The sequence below is a fragment of the Oxyura jamaicensis genome, chromosome 7 (genome assembly GCF_011077185.1).
Source record: "Oxyura jamaicensis isolate SHBP4307 breed ruddy duck chromosome 7, BPBGC_Ojam_1.0, whole genome shotgun sequence".
Classification (NCBI taxonomy): Eukaryota; Metazoa; Chordata; class Aves; order Anseriformes; family Anatidae; genus Oxyura; species Oxyura jamaicensis.
The window spans coordinates 12,330,481-12,347,612 of NC_048899.1; the positions used below are offsets into that span (position 1 = coordinate 12,330,481).

At 41.5% G+C, this 17,132-nt stretch overlaps 1 protein-coding gene across 1 annotated transcript in view; it reads right to left on the minus strand.

Annotated features, from left to right (window-relative positions):
• The window catches only part of LOC118169716 (titin-like), a 241,538-nt gene that overhangs the window by 28,643 nt on the left and 195,763 nt on the right, over positions 1–17,132 (minus strand). Inside the window, exon 272 of the mRNA XM_035331227.1 lies at positions 7–17,112. Within this exon, the coding sequence (XP_035187118.1) occupies positions 7–17,112 (17,106 nt within the window). The remainder of the gene's footprint in view (positions 1–6; positions 17,113–17,132) is intronic.

Below are 17,132 nucleotides of genomic sequence, written 5' to 3' on the forward strand. Positions count from 1 at the left end.
CCATACCTGTTATTTTAGTTCCCTCCTTGGTCTCACAAGGCATTCCAACACCATACTCATTTTCTCCAGAAACTCGGAAGTAGTAAATGGCACCTTCTTGTAAGCCAGTTACTTTATATGACAGACGATGACAATTATTGGTCACAGTGACCCATGCTTTTTTGCTAGCTTCTCGTTTTTCAATAACATAGTTCTTCACAGGTGCCCCACCATCATTTTCAGGAACATCCCATGATAACACAGCAGATTCTTTAGTTACATCTTTTGCTGCAATATGAGATGGTGGGCCAGGAGTATCAAGAACTTTGACAACTAAAGTCAAGGTAGCAGTATTGAGGATGTTTTGTAATGTCAATGTATATTTTCCAGAATCATTTCTTGTTGCTTTTTCAATAGTAAGAGATGTGCGATTATCTGAAATATCAATGCTTGCTCGTGTACGGAGATCAGTATCTGGTTTGTTCCATGTTACATTTGGGACTGGTTTGCCTCTGAAAGGAACTGTCATTGTGAATGATTCACCAGCCTTTACAATTAGCGTCTTCCGCATTTCACTATCAATATCAAAAGTAGGTTCCTCCTCTCTTTCTTTTGCCACCTGAGGTTCTGAGATATCACTTGGTTCACTGACACCAATTTTATTGATGGATCTCACTCTAAAGACATATTCAGAGCCTGATGCTAACCCAGTTATTGTGTACTCTGTACCTCTTAAGTTCTGAATAGCAGTTGTCCAGTCAGTTTCATCAATTTTCTTGTATTCAACTGTGTATGCAGTTACTGGAGCACCTCCATCAAACAGTGGTTTTGTCCACCCAATTGTGATATTTGACCTTGTAGAATCCATAATCTTAGGTTTAGTTGGGGGAGATGGCAAGAAAATTGGATCTTCTGCCCGAATCAATGGTGTGTTTTGACTTGGAAGACTGAGGCCAGCAGCATTTTCTGCATAAACTCGGAATTCATATTCACATCCTTCACGGAGACCAGATGACTTCACTCTTAAATCATAAACTGGCTTTTTGTTTACACGGATCCATCTTAGGCTAGTTTTCTCACGTCTTTCAATTACATAGCCAGAGATCTCATTGCCTCCATCACTCTCAGGTCTTGCCCAGCACAAAGTGATTGAATCCTTGCTTACACTGGTTATCTCTAAAGATGTAGGTGGACTGGGAACTGTAAATGGGTCTAGGGCTTTGATAGCAACACTTTCTAGAGGCTCACCAACGCCATACTTGTTAACTCCCATCACTCTAAAAATATACTCATTACCCTTCAGCAGTTTTGTCACTTTACAGGATGTTGTTCTAAGCTCTCCTTCACAAAGAGTCCATGCAATTCTACTGGTCTCACGTTTTTCTACAATATAATAATCAATATCTGCACCTCCATTTTCTTGAGGGGGTCCCCATGATAAATGACACTTTTCAGCAGTAAGGCCATTTATTTCTAAGGGGCCTGCAGGTGGGCCAGGTCTATCAAGTACTTTGCAATTAATTGCCAAAGATCTTGTTCCTGCAATATTTTGTAAAGTTAGTACATACTGTCCTGAATCACCTCGGATGCAGTCCTTAACAGTTATTGCAGTAGTGTGGTCTGTTGAGGCTATTTCAACTCTAGCTTTTCCCTCAAGCTCTTTGCCGTCCTTTGTCCATGAAATCACTGGAATTGGCCGTCCTGCAAAATCAGCATTGACTTTAAACACTTCTCCAGCTTTCACAACTACAATGTCTCTGAATTTGACATCCATCATAATTCTTGGAGCCTCTACATCATCTTTTACAGTCACAGGTCCAGTTGATTCAGACGGCTGACTGAAAAGTCCAGCAGCATTCTTTGCAATCACATGGAACTCATATCGCTGGTCTTCTGTAAGTCCACCTACATCATAATACGTTTCTTGCACATTAGTAAAATTACACTTTAGCCAGCGGCCATCTGGTATCTCTCTGCGTTCAATAATATATCCTGTTACTTTAGCTCCACCATCATATTCTGGTTTAGTCCATTTCAGTGAGACACATGTTCTTGTAATGTTAGTAACTTCTGGTTGACCAGGAGGATCACATGGATCTCTTGCAGCAACTGGTTCACATGATTTACTGCATTTGCCTATGCCTGCAATGTTTTCAGCATATACACGATATTCATATAGCAGTCCTTCATCAAGACCTGTAACTTTCATTTGTGTATCCGCTATAAGGCTTTTGTTGACTTTTGCCCAAAGAATGCTGCTTCTTTCTTTACGCTCCAGGTGATACCCTAGTACTCTGCTACCTCCATCATTAACTGGTACCTGCCATGTTACAATCATGGAAGTTTTAGTTGCATGTATCACATGAGGAGTTCCAGGTGGTCCTGGAGGCTTAAATGGATACTCTGCCACAACAGATGGAGAATTAGTGTAAGTGCTTTTCCCATACCGATTTTCTGCACAAATACGGAACTGATATTCAGAACCAGTGGTAAGTCGAGCTACTTTAACTGATGTTCTTGCAACTGCTGCAGATACTACCTCCCATGTTGTTGTGGTAGTTTCTCGCTTCTCTACAATGTAATTGCTAATATGGCACCCACCATCATATTCTGGAGGTTTCCAAGACAGAGTTACACTATCAGCACTAACTTCATCAATATGAACATCAGTTGGTGGTCCTGGTCTGTCAAGGACAACTACAGTTAAAGAAGCTGTTGATGATCCAGCAGTATTTGAAAGCTGTAATTCATAATGTCCCAAATCTTCATTTGAAGCTTCCTTAATGAATAGTGAAGTTGAAGTCTTTGATGTCTGAACATTTACCCTGGTTGTCTCTTTTAAGGGATTCCCATCCTTCTTCCAGCTAATGGATGGAAAAGGTCTCCCTCTGAATGGCACTTCAATCTTAAGATCATCTCCAGCTTTCACAGTGAATGTGTTGAAAAGGAGCTCGGCAGATGGCTGGATTTCAATATCTTTTGCAACGACTGGGACACCAAGTTCTCTTGGATCACTTTTTCCTTTTTCATTAATAGCAATCACTCTGAAACTATACTCTTCTCCCATGCTTAAGCCTGTTATTGTTGCTTCTAATGTTTTCACTTGGGTACATGCACTCCATTTTATACTTCCTTTGGTTTGCATTTCTACTATATAACCAGTAATTTTACTGCCACCATCACTCTCTGGCTTTTCCCATTTAATTGAAGCAGAGTTGCGAGTCACATCAATAAGAATGACCTTTGCAGGTGGAGAAGGTGGTTCAGAAACCTTAATTGGGTCAGGTGTTTCTGCTGGTAAGCCAACCCCATATTCATTTACAGCTAGAACACGGAAGTAATAACTACATCCTTCTTGCAGTTGAGTAATTTTGAAGGAATTCTTAGTGCAGTTGCTTGTAACTGTGGCATATGCTTTTCTTGTGGATTCTCGCTTTTCCACTACGTAGTTGGTAATTTTAGCTCCACCATCAATAAGTGGTGGTTCCCAGGCTAGTGTTACAAAATCTTTTTTCACTTCTCTGATTGTCAGATTTATGGGTGCACTGGGCGTATCAAGCACTCTGACATTAACAAAAGCTGATTTTTTGCCACTGTTATTCTCTAAAGATAGATTGTATCTACCACTATCAAATCTATTCACATTGTCAATTACCAGCATTGTATAGGAACTGGTGACTTCAATCTGAGCTCGATCACTAATTGTTCCTTCTGCTTTCTCCCATTTAACTTCAGGTTCTGGTCTTCCTTTGATGGTGACAAACAGACGCAATGTACCACTAGCACGTACAGTAACTACTTTTCTGAGATCTGCATCAAGTTCAATTTCAGGAGGTTCAATCTTGTCCACTGCTATAACTGTACCAGGTATAATAGCAGGTTCTCCTACTCCTTCTGAATTGATGGCACAGATGCGGAAGTTATACTCCTGGTTCTCTTTAAGTTTTGTTACAGTGAACTGTTTTGCTTGTAGTCCTGTTGGTGGGGTGCAGGTAGTCCATTCATCAGCAGCTGCTTCTTTTGCTTCTACTACATATCCCTTAACTGGAGCACCACCATCATAAATGGGCTTACTCCAGGCAAGGGAAACTGATGACCTGGAAGTATCTGTAACCTTTGGATTGCTTGGTGGACCTGGTGGATATAATACATCACAAGCACGATAGAAAATGGATGGTTCACTGGGTTCCCCTATACCTGCAGCGTTTTCAGCAGAAACCCTAAATTCATAGAAATGCCCATCACTAAGACCTGTTACTCTGAATCGCAAGTCTGTCAGCCTTTTCTTATTGCATTTTGTCCACCGGACACCATCTTTGTCTCGTTTTTCAAGTATGTAACCTTCAATTTCAGCACCCCCGTTGTCTTCTGGACGACCCCATGTTACAACCATAGAATCTTTTGTGATTGCTGAAACTTCAGGTGTTGAAGGAGGACCAGGGGGTTTGTATGGATTACGAGCCACAATTGGCTCAGACTCCAAGGGTTCTCCAGTTCCATATTTGTTCACTGCCATTACACGGAAAATGTACTCATTGCCAGCAAGGAGTCTGGTTACTTTGTGGTTAAGAGCCTGCACATCTGTAGATACCTGTGTCCATGAAAGCCTGCTTGTCTCTCTCTTCTCAATGATATAATGTGAGATACTAGAACCACCATCATGTAAAGGCGGAGACCATGCCAAGTAGCATTTTTCTGCTGTGACACCGGTAACCTTCAAAGGTCCTTCTGGAGGTCCTGGCCTGTCAAGAACTTTTACAGTGATAGGTATAGATTTTGTGCCACCCACATTCCTGAGGTTAAGAGTATAGTGACCTCCATCTACTCTTACACAGTCCTTGACAGTAAGAGTTGTTTTTTGAATGGTAGATTTAATTTCCATTCTTGCAGTTGCTTCTTCAAGGTCTTTACCATCTTTTGACCATGTAATGTCAGGAATAGGTTTGCCGTGGATATCAGCTTCAAGAACAAAGGTTTCTCCAGCATGAACAACAATGACATCTTTGTATTTAGGATCCAGAGAAGCCCCCGGTGCTTCAATTTCATCTCTGGCAGTAATGGGCCCTGTACTTTCAGATGGTTCACTCAAGCAACCTGCTGCATTTCTTGCAATGACTCTAAATTCATATCGTTGGTCTTCAACAAGACCACTTACTGTAAATTCTGTTTCTAACACATTTGTAAAGCTGGCTTTCATCCACCGACCATCTGGTAGTTCTTTCTTTTCTACAATATATCCAGTTATTTTGCTTCCTCCATCATATTCTGGTTTCTTCCACTTCAGTGTGATATTATTTCTTGTAACAACAATGGCCTCGGGGCGGCCAGGTGGGTCACATGGATCTCGGGCAACAAACAATTCTGATACTTTGCTGACTTTACCAATGCCAACAATGTTTTCAGCAGAAACTCTGAACTCATATTCAAGACCTTCTTCAAGGCCATCTGTTTTATATTTGGTGTCTGCAATGAGTGACTTGTTCTGTTTTGTCCAAAGAATGCTGTTCTTATCTTTACGTTCAAGATGGTAGCCAAGAACTTTGCTTCCTCCATCATTAACTGGTTCGTTCCATTGTACAATCATATGGTCCTTGGAAGCTGCTGTTACAAATGGTGTTCCAGGTGGCCCAGGCACCTTGTAGGGGTATTGCACAACAACTGGCTTAGAGTCCAAAGGAGAGCTCTTTCCATATCTATTTTCAGCAGAAATCCTGAACTGGTATTCAGAACCTGTTTTAAGCTTTGTTGATTTGATAGTTGTTCTTGCAACAGTTGCTGACACAATACTCCATGTGGTAGTGCTTGTGTCACGCTTTTCTACAATATAGTTGCTTATCTGACAGCCACCAGTATAATCAGGTGGATCCCATGATAAAACTACAAAGTCTGCACTAACTTCATCAAAGCGCACGGGTCCTCGTGGTGGGCCAGGCTTCTCCAGTACAATGATGCTCAGGTGCTCTGTTGCTGTACCTGCTGTGTTTGATGCTGTTACTGTATATTTACCAAAGTCCTCTTTGTTGCTTTCCTTAATATGTAAGATAGTTGATGTTGATGTATCCTGAATATTCAATCTGGTTGTCTGTTTCAATGGCTGTTCATCTTTTGTCCAAGTAATAGTAGGTTTGGGTCTACCTATAAATGGTACTTCTACCTTTAGATCTTCTCCAGCCTGCACGCTATATGTATTAAACATCAACTTGAAACTTGGCGCAATTGTCAAGTCTTCAGCTATCACAGGAACTCCAAGTGCTCGGGGATCACTTTTGCCTTTTTCATTGTAGGCAATCACATGGAATTGATATTCCTGCCCTGGACTCAGACCAGACACAACTGCGCTGCATGTTTTGGTCTCACTAACAACACTCCATTTTTCTGTTCCTTTAGGCAGCATTTCAACAATGTATCCCAAAATTCTGCTACCTCCATCATGTTCAGGTTTTTCCCATGTGAGTGATGCACTTCTCTGAGTCACATCAGTGAGAGTTACTTTTCCAGGAGGCAGAGGTGGCTCTGAGGCTTTCACAGCATCTGTGGTTTCAGCTGGAACACCAATTCCAAATTCATTTTCAGCCATGACTCTGAAGTAATAGATTGCTCCTTCTGTAAGATTTTCAACTTTAAAGCTTGTCTTGCCACACTTAGCACTGACATTTGCAAATGCCTTCCTGGTTGACTCACGCTTGTCTATTACATAGTTCTTCACCTTTGCACCACCATCAATAATGGGTGGTTCCCAAGATAATACAGCAGAATCCTTCTTTATGTCCTTTACTACTAAGTTTTGTGGTGGCCCTGGTGTGTCTAAGACTTTTACAGTAACAAATGCAGATTTAGAACCACTGCTGTTCTCCAACTTAAGAATATACTTTCCAGCATCATTTCTATCACAGTTGTCAATTGAGAGTTGTGTGTAGTTTATGCCTTTATCAATTTGAACTTTATCTGTGAATTCACCTTCTTCTCGAGACCATGTGATATCAGGTGTTGGTCGTCCCCTGAATGGTATATGAATCCTTGCAGACCCACCAGCTCTAACCACTATCCCTTTCCTTAGCTCTGAATCAATATCAAGTTCCGGAGCTTCAAGTTGGTCTTCTGGTTTAATAGTACCAGGAACTGATGCAGCCTCTCCTACACCAACCTTGTTGAGAGCACACACTCGTAGTTTATATTCCTGATGTTCAACAAGCTTTGTGATTTCAAATCGAGTAGCACGTACACCTGTCTGTGGAGTAACAAGGGACCATTCATCTTCATCTGCTTTACAGATTTCTACAAGGTATCCTTGAATTTCACAACCACCATCATAAATAGGTTTACTCCAACCAAGTGTAACTGAGCTTTTGGTGGTATCTACGACATGGGCATTTGTAGGTGGACCAGGCTTGAATATGGGGTCACAAGCTTTAAAGTAAGGGGAAACTTGGCTTGGCTCACCCACTCCAGCAGCATTTTCAGCAGAAACTCTGAATTCATACTCATGATCCTCTGCTAATCCTGTAACTCTTAATCGCAAATCTGTAATTCGTCGTTTATTGCATTTTATCCATCTGATGCCTGCTCGGTCTCTCTTTTCTACAACGTAACCTATGATTTCACTACCTCCATCACTATCTGGTCGGCTCCAGCAGACAGTCATAGAGTCCTTTGTGATATTGGTAATTTCCAAAGCCTTTGGTGGACCAGGAACTACAAATGGATTTTTCATCATTACCGGCACAGATTCTAATGGCTCACCAACTCCATACTTGTTAACTGCCATAATACGGAAAATATATTCATTTCCTTCCAAGAGTTTTGTTACTTTGAGCATTGTAGGTAAAACCTCTGAAGCAACAACAGTCCATGCTAGGCGACTAGTTTCTCTCTTCTCTACAATGTAATGAGAAATATCACTGCCACCATCATGAAGAGGAGGAGCCCATGCCAATGAACATTTTTCAGCTGTAACTCCTGTCACTTGGACAGGCCCCTCAGGAGGGCCTGGCCTGTCCAGGACTTTTACATTTACTGGTACTGTCTTTGTTCCTGCAACATTAGAAGCTTCTAAAATATACTGTCCACCATCAACTCTAATAGCATCTTTTACAATTATTAATGCACTGAAATCTGTGTTCTTTATTTCATATCTAGCAGTTTCCTCTAGCTCTTTATCTCCTTTGTACCACTTAATAGTTGGTAGTGGCTTTCCGTGAACATCAGCCTCAAGTCTGAATGTATCACCAGCATTTACAACAATTGTGTCTTTATATTTCGGATCCATTGAAATTCGTGGAAGTTCAACTTCATCCCTTGCTGTTATTGGCCCTGTACTGTCAGAAGGCTTACTTATTGCACCTACAGCATTCTTTGCAATTACTCTAAATTCATACCTTTGGTCTTCAGTAAGCCCTGTTACAGTGAATTGAGTTTCAATGACATTTGTGAAGCTAGCTTTCATCCAGCGACCATCAGGTAAGTCACGTTTCTCTACAATATAACCTGTAATTTTACTTCCACCATCGTATTCTGGTTTGGTCCACTGTAGAGTAATAGAACTTCTTTTTATTATTATAGCTTCTGGGCGACCTGGAGGATCACAGGGGTCACGAGCTACATAGCACTCAGAAACTTTACTTGTTTTGCCTACACCAACAATATTTTCTGCAGAAACTCTAAATTCATATTCAATTCCTTCTTCAAGATTAGTTGTCTTGAAACTTGTGTCCTGAATAATAGTCTTGTTCACTTTAGTCCACAAAATGCTGTTTTTCTCCTTTCTCTCAAGATGGTAGCCCAACACCTTACTGCCACCATCATTTATTGGTTCATGCCATTGTACGACCATGGAGTCTTTTGTAACCATTGTCACAAATGGTGTACCAGGAGGTCCTGGTTCTTTGTAGGGGTACTGTGCCACAACCGGTGTAGATTCCAGTGCAAAGCTTTGCCCATACCTGTTCTCAGCAAATATTCTGAACTGATATTCTGAACCAGTTTTTAGTTTAGTCACTTTCAGCGTAGTTCTTGCAACAGTAGCTGAAACTGTTTCCCAAACTGTGGTTGTGGTATCTCTCTTATGAACAACATAGTTGGTGATTTGGCAACCGCCTGTGTACACCGGAGGATTCCATGACAGAGTAATACTTTCTGCACTTATTTCATCAAACTTCACAGGTCCTACTGGAGGGTCAGGTTTGTCTAGAGTTATAATTTCAACAGAGGCAGACTTCTGCCCAACAACATTAGCCACAGTGATTTCATAAGTGCCACTGTCCTCTTTGCTAGTTTCTTTAATATTAAGTATAGTGAGATCAGTTAAATCACTAACATTGACTCTTGTTGTCTGCCTTAATTTCTGGCCATCTTTTAGCCAAGTAACAGTTGGTTTAGGTCGACCTGCAATTGGTACTTCTACTTTCAGATCTTGTCCCACTTGGATACTATAACTGTGAAAAGCAGGTCTTACATCGGGTTCAATCACCAGATCTTTGGCAGCTATTGGAACAGCAAGGGCTCTAGGATCACTTTTACCCTTTTCGTTTACAGCCATTACTCTAAAAAGATATTCTTCCCCTTGAGTTAGGTTAGTAATAACTGCTTCAAGTGTTTTCACACGAGCACACTCTGACCACTTCTCACTACCCTTTGCCTGCATTTCAACAATATATTGTATGATCTTGCTGCCGCCATCATGTTCAGGTTTTGCCCAGCTTAGTGAAACACTATTTCTGGTGACATCATCCACTGTTATTTTCCCAGGAGGCTGTGGAACTTCAGCAACTTTAACTGGGTCACTGGTTTCTGCAGGGAGGCCAATTCCATATTCATTCTCAGCAGAGATTCTAAAGAAGTAATAGCAGCCCTCCTGAAGTTGATCTACTTTCCATGAAGTCTTGTGGCAGTTTGTTACAACAGCTGCATATGCCTTTCTTGTCGCTTCACGCTTTTCAATAATGTAATTCTTTATTTTTGCTCCACCATCCAAGAGAGGAGGCTCCCATGAAAGTGAGACAGAGTCTTTAGTAATCTCTCTGATTTTTAAATTAACAGGTGCACTTGGGGTATCCAGTACTCTTACACTGACAAAGGCAGACTTTGTTCCACTGCTGTTTTCTAAAGTCAGAGTATATTTTCCAGTATCAAATCTGTTAACATTGTCTAGAACAAGGGAAGTAAAGCTGCTAGTGGTGTCTATAATAGCTGCTTCTCTGATCTCACCATCCATTTTACCCCATTTTACTTCAGGTGTTGGACGACCTCTGATGGGAACAAACAGTCTTAAGGAACCTCCTGCACGCACATTTACAATCTTCCTTAATTCCATGTCAAGGTCAAGGTCTGGTGCCTCCATCTTTTCTTCCACAATAACAGAACCAGGAACATCTGCATGCTCTCCAACTCCTACTTTATTAACTGCACAGATGCGGAATTTGTATTCGTGTTTTTCCACTAGTTTTTCTACTTCCATATGGGTATTCTTAATTCCAGTTGGAGGGGTGCAAATTGCCCATTCACCATCACTTACATCACATTTTTCCACAATGTATCCCTGAATTTCAGAGCCACCATCATAGATAGGTTTGCCCCATGAAAGGAAAACTGATGATCTTGTAACATCCGTGACTTTAGGATTATTAGGTGGTCCTGGCTTGTAAATAGGATCACATGCCTTATAGTAAGTGGAAGGCAGGCTTGGTTCACTAAGACCAGCAGCATTTTCAGCTGAAACTCTGTATTCATAATCATGATTTTCTATCAGTCCAGTCACTCTATATCGCAGTTCACTTATCAGGCGTTTGTTACATCTTGTCCAGCGAATACCTTCCTTATCTCGTTTTTCAAGGATGTAGCCCAGGATTTCACTACCTCCATCTGAAGCTGGCCTTTCCCATACAACTATCATAGAATCCTTGGTAATGGCGGTGACTTCTGGTGCCTTCGGTGGAAGCGGCACTACAAATGGATTCTTTGCAAGTACTGGTTCAGACTCAAGAGGTTCACCAACACCGTATTTATTTACTGCCATGATGCGGAAAACATACTCATTTCCTTCTAAAAGTTTAGTAACTTTGCAGTTAAGGGTCTGCACGTTTGAATCAACAACAGTCCAAACCAGGCGACTGGTTTCCCTTTTTTCCACAACATAGTGTGAAATATCACTACCACCATCTTGTAGTGGAGGTTTCCATGACAACATGCATTTTTCAGCAGTAACACCTGTAATCTCAACAGGTCCTTCTGGTGGCCCAGGTCTATCAAGAACTTTGACATTAACAGGAACTTTCTTTTCACCAGCAACATTCTTTGCCAACAGTATGTACTGACCACTGTCAACTCTAATGGCTTCCTTCACACTAAGACTTGTTGCAAAATCGGTACTTTTAATTTCCATACGAGCAGTATTTGTCAGTTCACGATCACCTTTTAGCCACTGAATGGAAGGTATTGGTTTCCCATGTACATCGGCTTCAAGCTTGAATGACTCACCGGCATGTACTACAATTGTGTCTTTGTATTTTGGATCCATACTTATATGAGGTGGTTCTACTTCATCTCTTGCTGTAATAGCACCTGAACTCTCAGATGGTTCACTGAAAACACCTGCAGCATTTCGTGCTATAACACGGAACTCATACCTCTGGTTTTCAACCAGACCGGTTACTTCAAAGTGGGTATCAATGACATTTGTAAAACTTGCTTTCATCCAGCGACCATCAGGTAGCTCCTTCTTTTCAACAACATAGCCTGTGATCTTACTTCCACCATCATATACAGGTTTCTTCCACTGAAGTGTTACTGAGCTTCTTGTGACAATTATAGGTTCTGGACGACCTGGAGGGTCACATGGGTCATGTGCAGTATAGCATTCAGATGCTCTACTTGCTTTTCCAGTGCCCACTATGTTTTCTGCATAAACTCTGAATTCATATTCAAGACCTTCCTCAAGGCCAGTTGTCTTAAATTTGGTATCTGGAATAGGTGTTTTATTCAGTTTAGCCCACAAAATGCTATTTCTTTCTTTGCGCTCCAAGTGATAACCTATGATCTTGCTACCACCGTCATTGACTGGTTCATTCCATTGTACCATCATACTGTCTTTTGAGACACTTGTTACAAAAGGTGTTCCAGGTGGGCCAGGAACTTTAAATGGGTATTGGGCTACAATCGGCTCTGAAGTAAGATATGTACTCTTCCCGTATCGGTTCTCAGCTGTGATTCTGAACTGGTATTCACAGCCAGTCTTTAATCGACATGCTTTTATCGTTGTTCTTGCAACAGTAGCTGACACAATCTGCCAAGTGGTGGTGGATGTGTCTCTTTTTTCGACAATATAATTATTGATAGAGCTACCACCATCATACTTGGGTGGCTCCCAGGAAATGGTAATACTATCTGCTGTTACTTCATCTACTTTGACTGGGCCAGTTGGAGGTCCTGGTTTGTCAAGGACAACAATATTTAGGGTCTCGGTTGCTTCACCTGCAGAGTTTGTAAGTTTAACTAAATATGCTCCCACATCTTCTCTGCATGCTTCTTTTATTGTTAACACTGTGATATTTTCTGAACTTTCAGCATTTACTCTGGTAGTCTGCTTCAATGCTACATTATCTTTATGCCAAAGCACTGCTGGTTTGGGCCGACCAACAAAAGGAACATCAACCTTTAAGTCTTCTCCTGCTAGAACACTGAAAGTGGTAAACAGTAGTTTGAAAGCCGGTGGAATCACAAGATCTTTTGCAACAACAGGTACACCCAGCTGGCGGGGATCACTGATACCTTTTTCATTCTGAGCTGAAACACGGAAGGTGTATTCTTCACCTTGGATCAATCCTGTGATAGTGGCTTCAGTAACTTTTACTGTAGCACAAGTTGACCACTTTTCACTGCCTTTGCTTTGCATTTCTACAATGTAGCCAAGAATTCTGCTACCGCCATCATGTTCAGGTTTTTCCCAAGATAAGGACACACTATTTCTTGTCACATCCAACAAGGTTATCTTCCCTGGTGGAAGTGGTCTTTCTGATACTTTTACTGATTCTGAAGTTTCAACTGGAAGGCCTATTCCATACTCATTTTCAGCTAGGACTCTGAAGTAGTAGTTGCAGCCTTCTTGTAATGAATCGACTTTCCAGCTGGTCTTGTGGCAATTGGCATTAACAGTTGAATAAGCTTTTCTTGTTGATTCACGCTTTTCAACAATGTAATTTTTTATTTTAGAGCCACCATCTATGAGAGGAGGCTCCCATGTGAGTGTAACAGATGATTTTGTAACTTCTTTTATTTTCAGATCTTGAGGTGCCCCTGGGGTATCAAGAACTCTGACATTCACAAATGCTGACTTACTACCTGAGCTGTTTTCAATTGTCAGCATGTATTTGCCACTATCAAATCTATTTACATTTTCAACAATAAGCAGAGTATAAGAGCTTGTTGATTCGATGCTTGCTCTATCCAAAGATTCCCCGTGTTCTCTTGTCCATTTTACTTCAGGTGCTGGTCTTCCTTTAATTGGGACAAAGAGTCTTAGAGTACAGCAGGCCCTAATAGTTACAACTTTACGTAGTTCTGCATCGAGTTCAATCTCTGGAGGTAGTAGTCTTTCTTCAGCTTTCGGAGTCCCAGGAACAAGAGCAGGTTCTCCAAGACCTTCAGAGTTCATAGCATATATCCGGATCTTATACTCTTGGTTTTCTTTTAGGTCAGTGATGGTAAAAGAAGTGGCCTTTAGACCTACTGGTGGAGTTACAATCTTCCACTCATCTTCCTCAGGCAGTGCAATCTCAACCATGTAACCTGTGATCTCTGAACCACCATCATATATTGGTTTGTTCCATGCTATTGTAATAGAGGACCTGCTGCTATCCAGAACACGAGGATTACCTGGGGGACCAGGCTTAAACACAGTATCACAAGCTTTGTAGAATGGACTGGTTGGGCTTGGCTCACTGACTCCAGCAGCATTTTCAGCCATGACTCTGTATTCATATTCATGGCCTTCTGTTAGTCCTGACACCTTATAACGTAAGTCGGTAACAACCCGTTTGTTACATTTTACCCACCGAAGACCAGCTCTGTCACGACGTTCCACAATGTAGTTAGTTATTGGGCTCCCGCCATCAGAATCAGGATGGCCCCAACAGACAACCATAGAATCTTTTGTAATTGCTGTTACTTCAGGTGTTTTAGGTGGATCAGGTGGCACATATGGATTTACTGCAAGAATGGGCTCTGATTCCAGAGGCTCGCCAACTCCGTATTTGTTAACAGCCATAACACGGAACACATATTCATTGCCCTTCAACAGCTTAGTAACCTTCAGTTTAGTTAATGGAACTTCTGTGGCTACAGCTGTCCATGCCAATCTACTGGTTTCACGTTTTTCAACCACATAATGGTCAATCTTTGCACCTCCATCATCCAGTGGAGGTAACCATGACAGCACACATTTTTCTGCAGTGACTTCAGACACAGCCAAAGGCCCTTCTGGGGGACCAGGTCTATCAAGAACCTTAACATTGAAGATATGTTTGGCAAAGCCACCAGGATTTGTTGCAGTAAGTGTATAGGCACCGCCATCTCTTCTTGAAGAATCTTTATTGATAAGAACAGTAGAGAAATCTGCTATTTTTATTTCTAATTTTGCTGTTTCTTCAAGCTCTTTTTCTCCTTTTGTCCATGTCATTGATGGTGGAGGGCGACCTGAAACATCAGCCTCAAGTCGGAAAACTTCACCTGCTTTAAGCACTAAGGTGTCTTTGTATTTAGCATCCACCCTTATCTTTGGTGCTTCAATGTCATCTCTACAAGTTATTGCATCTGATGGCTCAGAGGGCTGACTGACAGCCCCACCAGCATTCCTAGCAATCACACGGAATTCATAGGCAGCATCTTCTGTCAGACCACTTACAGTGAATTCAGTCTCTAGTATATTGCTGAAATTAGCCTTCAGCCAACGGCCATTAGGAAGGTCTCGTTTTTCAACAGTGTAGCCAGTTATCTTAAAACCGCCATTATATTCTGGTTTAGTCCACTTCAGTGTCACTGCATGTCTGGTAATGTTCAGAGGTATTGGCTTACCAGGCGGATCTATTGGGTCTAGAGCAAATACAGGCTCAGATGGCTTGCTTGGTTTACTCTTGCCAGCCAGATTTTCTGCTATAACACGGAATTCATATGCAATGCCATCAGTAAGTCCAGTTGATTTAAAGATATTGCCTGATACCAGCATTTTACTTACAGTCTGCCAAAGAATGCTATTTCGTTCTTTTCTTTCAACATGATATCCCAGAATGGGGCTTCCACCGTCAGTAACTGGCTCATTCCAGCTAATGGTCATGGTTTCTTTGGTGACTGCAATCACCTGAGGAGTACCAGGAGGACCAGGTACCTTAAATGGATAGTTTGCAACAACAGATTCTGAAGTAATGGCTGGACCAATTCCATATCTATTTTGAGCTTTAACTCGGAACTGATACTCTACTCCAGTAGTAAGACGAGTAGCTTTAAATATAGTACGTATCACTGTCGTTGCCAATTCAGTCCATGTGGTACTGTCAGTTTGACGCATCTCCACAACATAATTACTTATTGGTACACCTCCATCATTCAAAGGAGGCTGCCATGAAAATGTAACAAAGTCAGATGAAATTTCATCAAACTTAATTGGTCCAGTAGGAGGTCCAGGTATGTCATGAACTTGAACTGTAATAACTTCACTAACTTCTCCAATAATATTTTTAGCTGACAGTGGATATTGACCACTATCACTTCGTGTACATTCATTAATGGTTAGTATGGTTGCAGTTGCAGTATTTTCATAATTTACTCTTTGTGTTTGTTTAAGTATCTGGTCTTCTTTCTTCCAAGTCACAGTTGGCCTTGGACGACCAAGCACAGGGATTTCAATCTTGATATTGTCACCAGCTTTGGCAATGACTGTTTTCTGGTAGATACCACGGAGGTCAAACTCTGGAAGCATCATTTGCTCCTTGATAATAACTGGTCTGCTTTCTCTTGGGGCACTTCTTCCAGCACTATTAACTGCCATAACCTGGAAAGTATACTCTTCATTTTCAGTTAGATTCTTCACTATACAGTCCAGTGTTTTTACAGTTGTGACATGTGCCCATTGGTTGGTTCCTTTTCTTTGTGCTTCAATTACATACCCGGTGATCTTACTACCACCATCATGTTCTGGTTTTGGCCAAGCCAGGCTAACTGAGTTTCGTGTCACATCCATAATATTAAGGCTCTCAGGTGGGGATGGTGCTTCAGAAGCTCTTACTGGTTCTGTAGTTTCAGCTGGTTCACCAATACCAAACTCATTTTCAGCCAGCACTCTGAAATAGTATTCACACCCCTCCGCCAAATTAGGAATCCTGAAAGAACACTTCTGGCAGTTGGTTGTGACTGTTGAATATGCTTTACGAGTTGATTCACGTTTCTCAACAATATAGTTGGTTATACGTGAACCGCCATCTATCAGAGGCATATCCCATTGGAGGGTGATGCTGTCCTTTGTTATTTCTCTAGGCTTAAGGTTTATTGGTGGACCTGGTGTATCCAAGACTTTTACATTTACAAAGCCAGTCTTCTTACCAGCAGCATTTTCAAGAGTCATTACATATTTTCCTGCATCGTATCTGGTGCACTCCGTGACAATCAAGAGTGTGAAAGAGTCCGTATTTTCAATACTGGCACGTCCTTTGAGTGAAACATCATCTTTTGTCCACGTAACTTCTGGAGTTGGACGTCCTTTAATTGGCACAAAAATCCGAATAGTTAACCCAGCTCTAACAACAAGTGTTCTTCTTAGCTCAGCATCTAATTCAAAGTCAGGAATCTCTTCCCGGTCTTTAATTTCCACACTTGGAATTACTGCTGGTTCACCAACACCTACAGAATTCATGGCAGAGATTCTGAAATTGTATTTGGCTCCTGGCTGCAGATGAGCAACAACAAACTGAGTGATTCTTAAAGCAGTCCCTGTTGTATCTTTTACCCATTCTTCTTCTCCTTCCTTTTGATGTTCCACTATATAGCCAATAATGTCAAGACCACCATCATAATGAGGCTTGCCCCAGGCTAAAGATGCACTTGTCTTTGTAGTGTCGGTCACTCTTGGATTTGCAGGTGGACCTGGTGGGTCTGAAAAGTGAGCAAAAGAT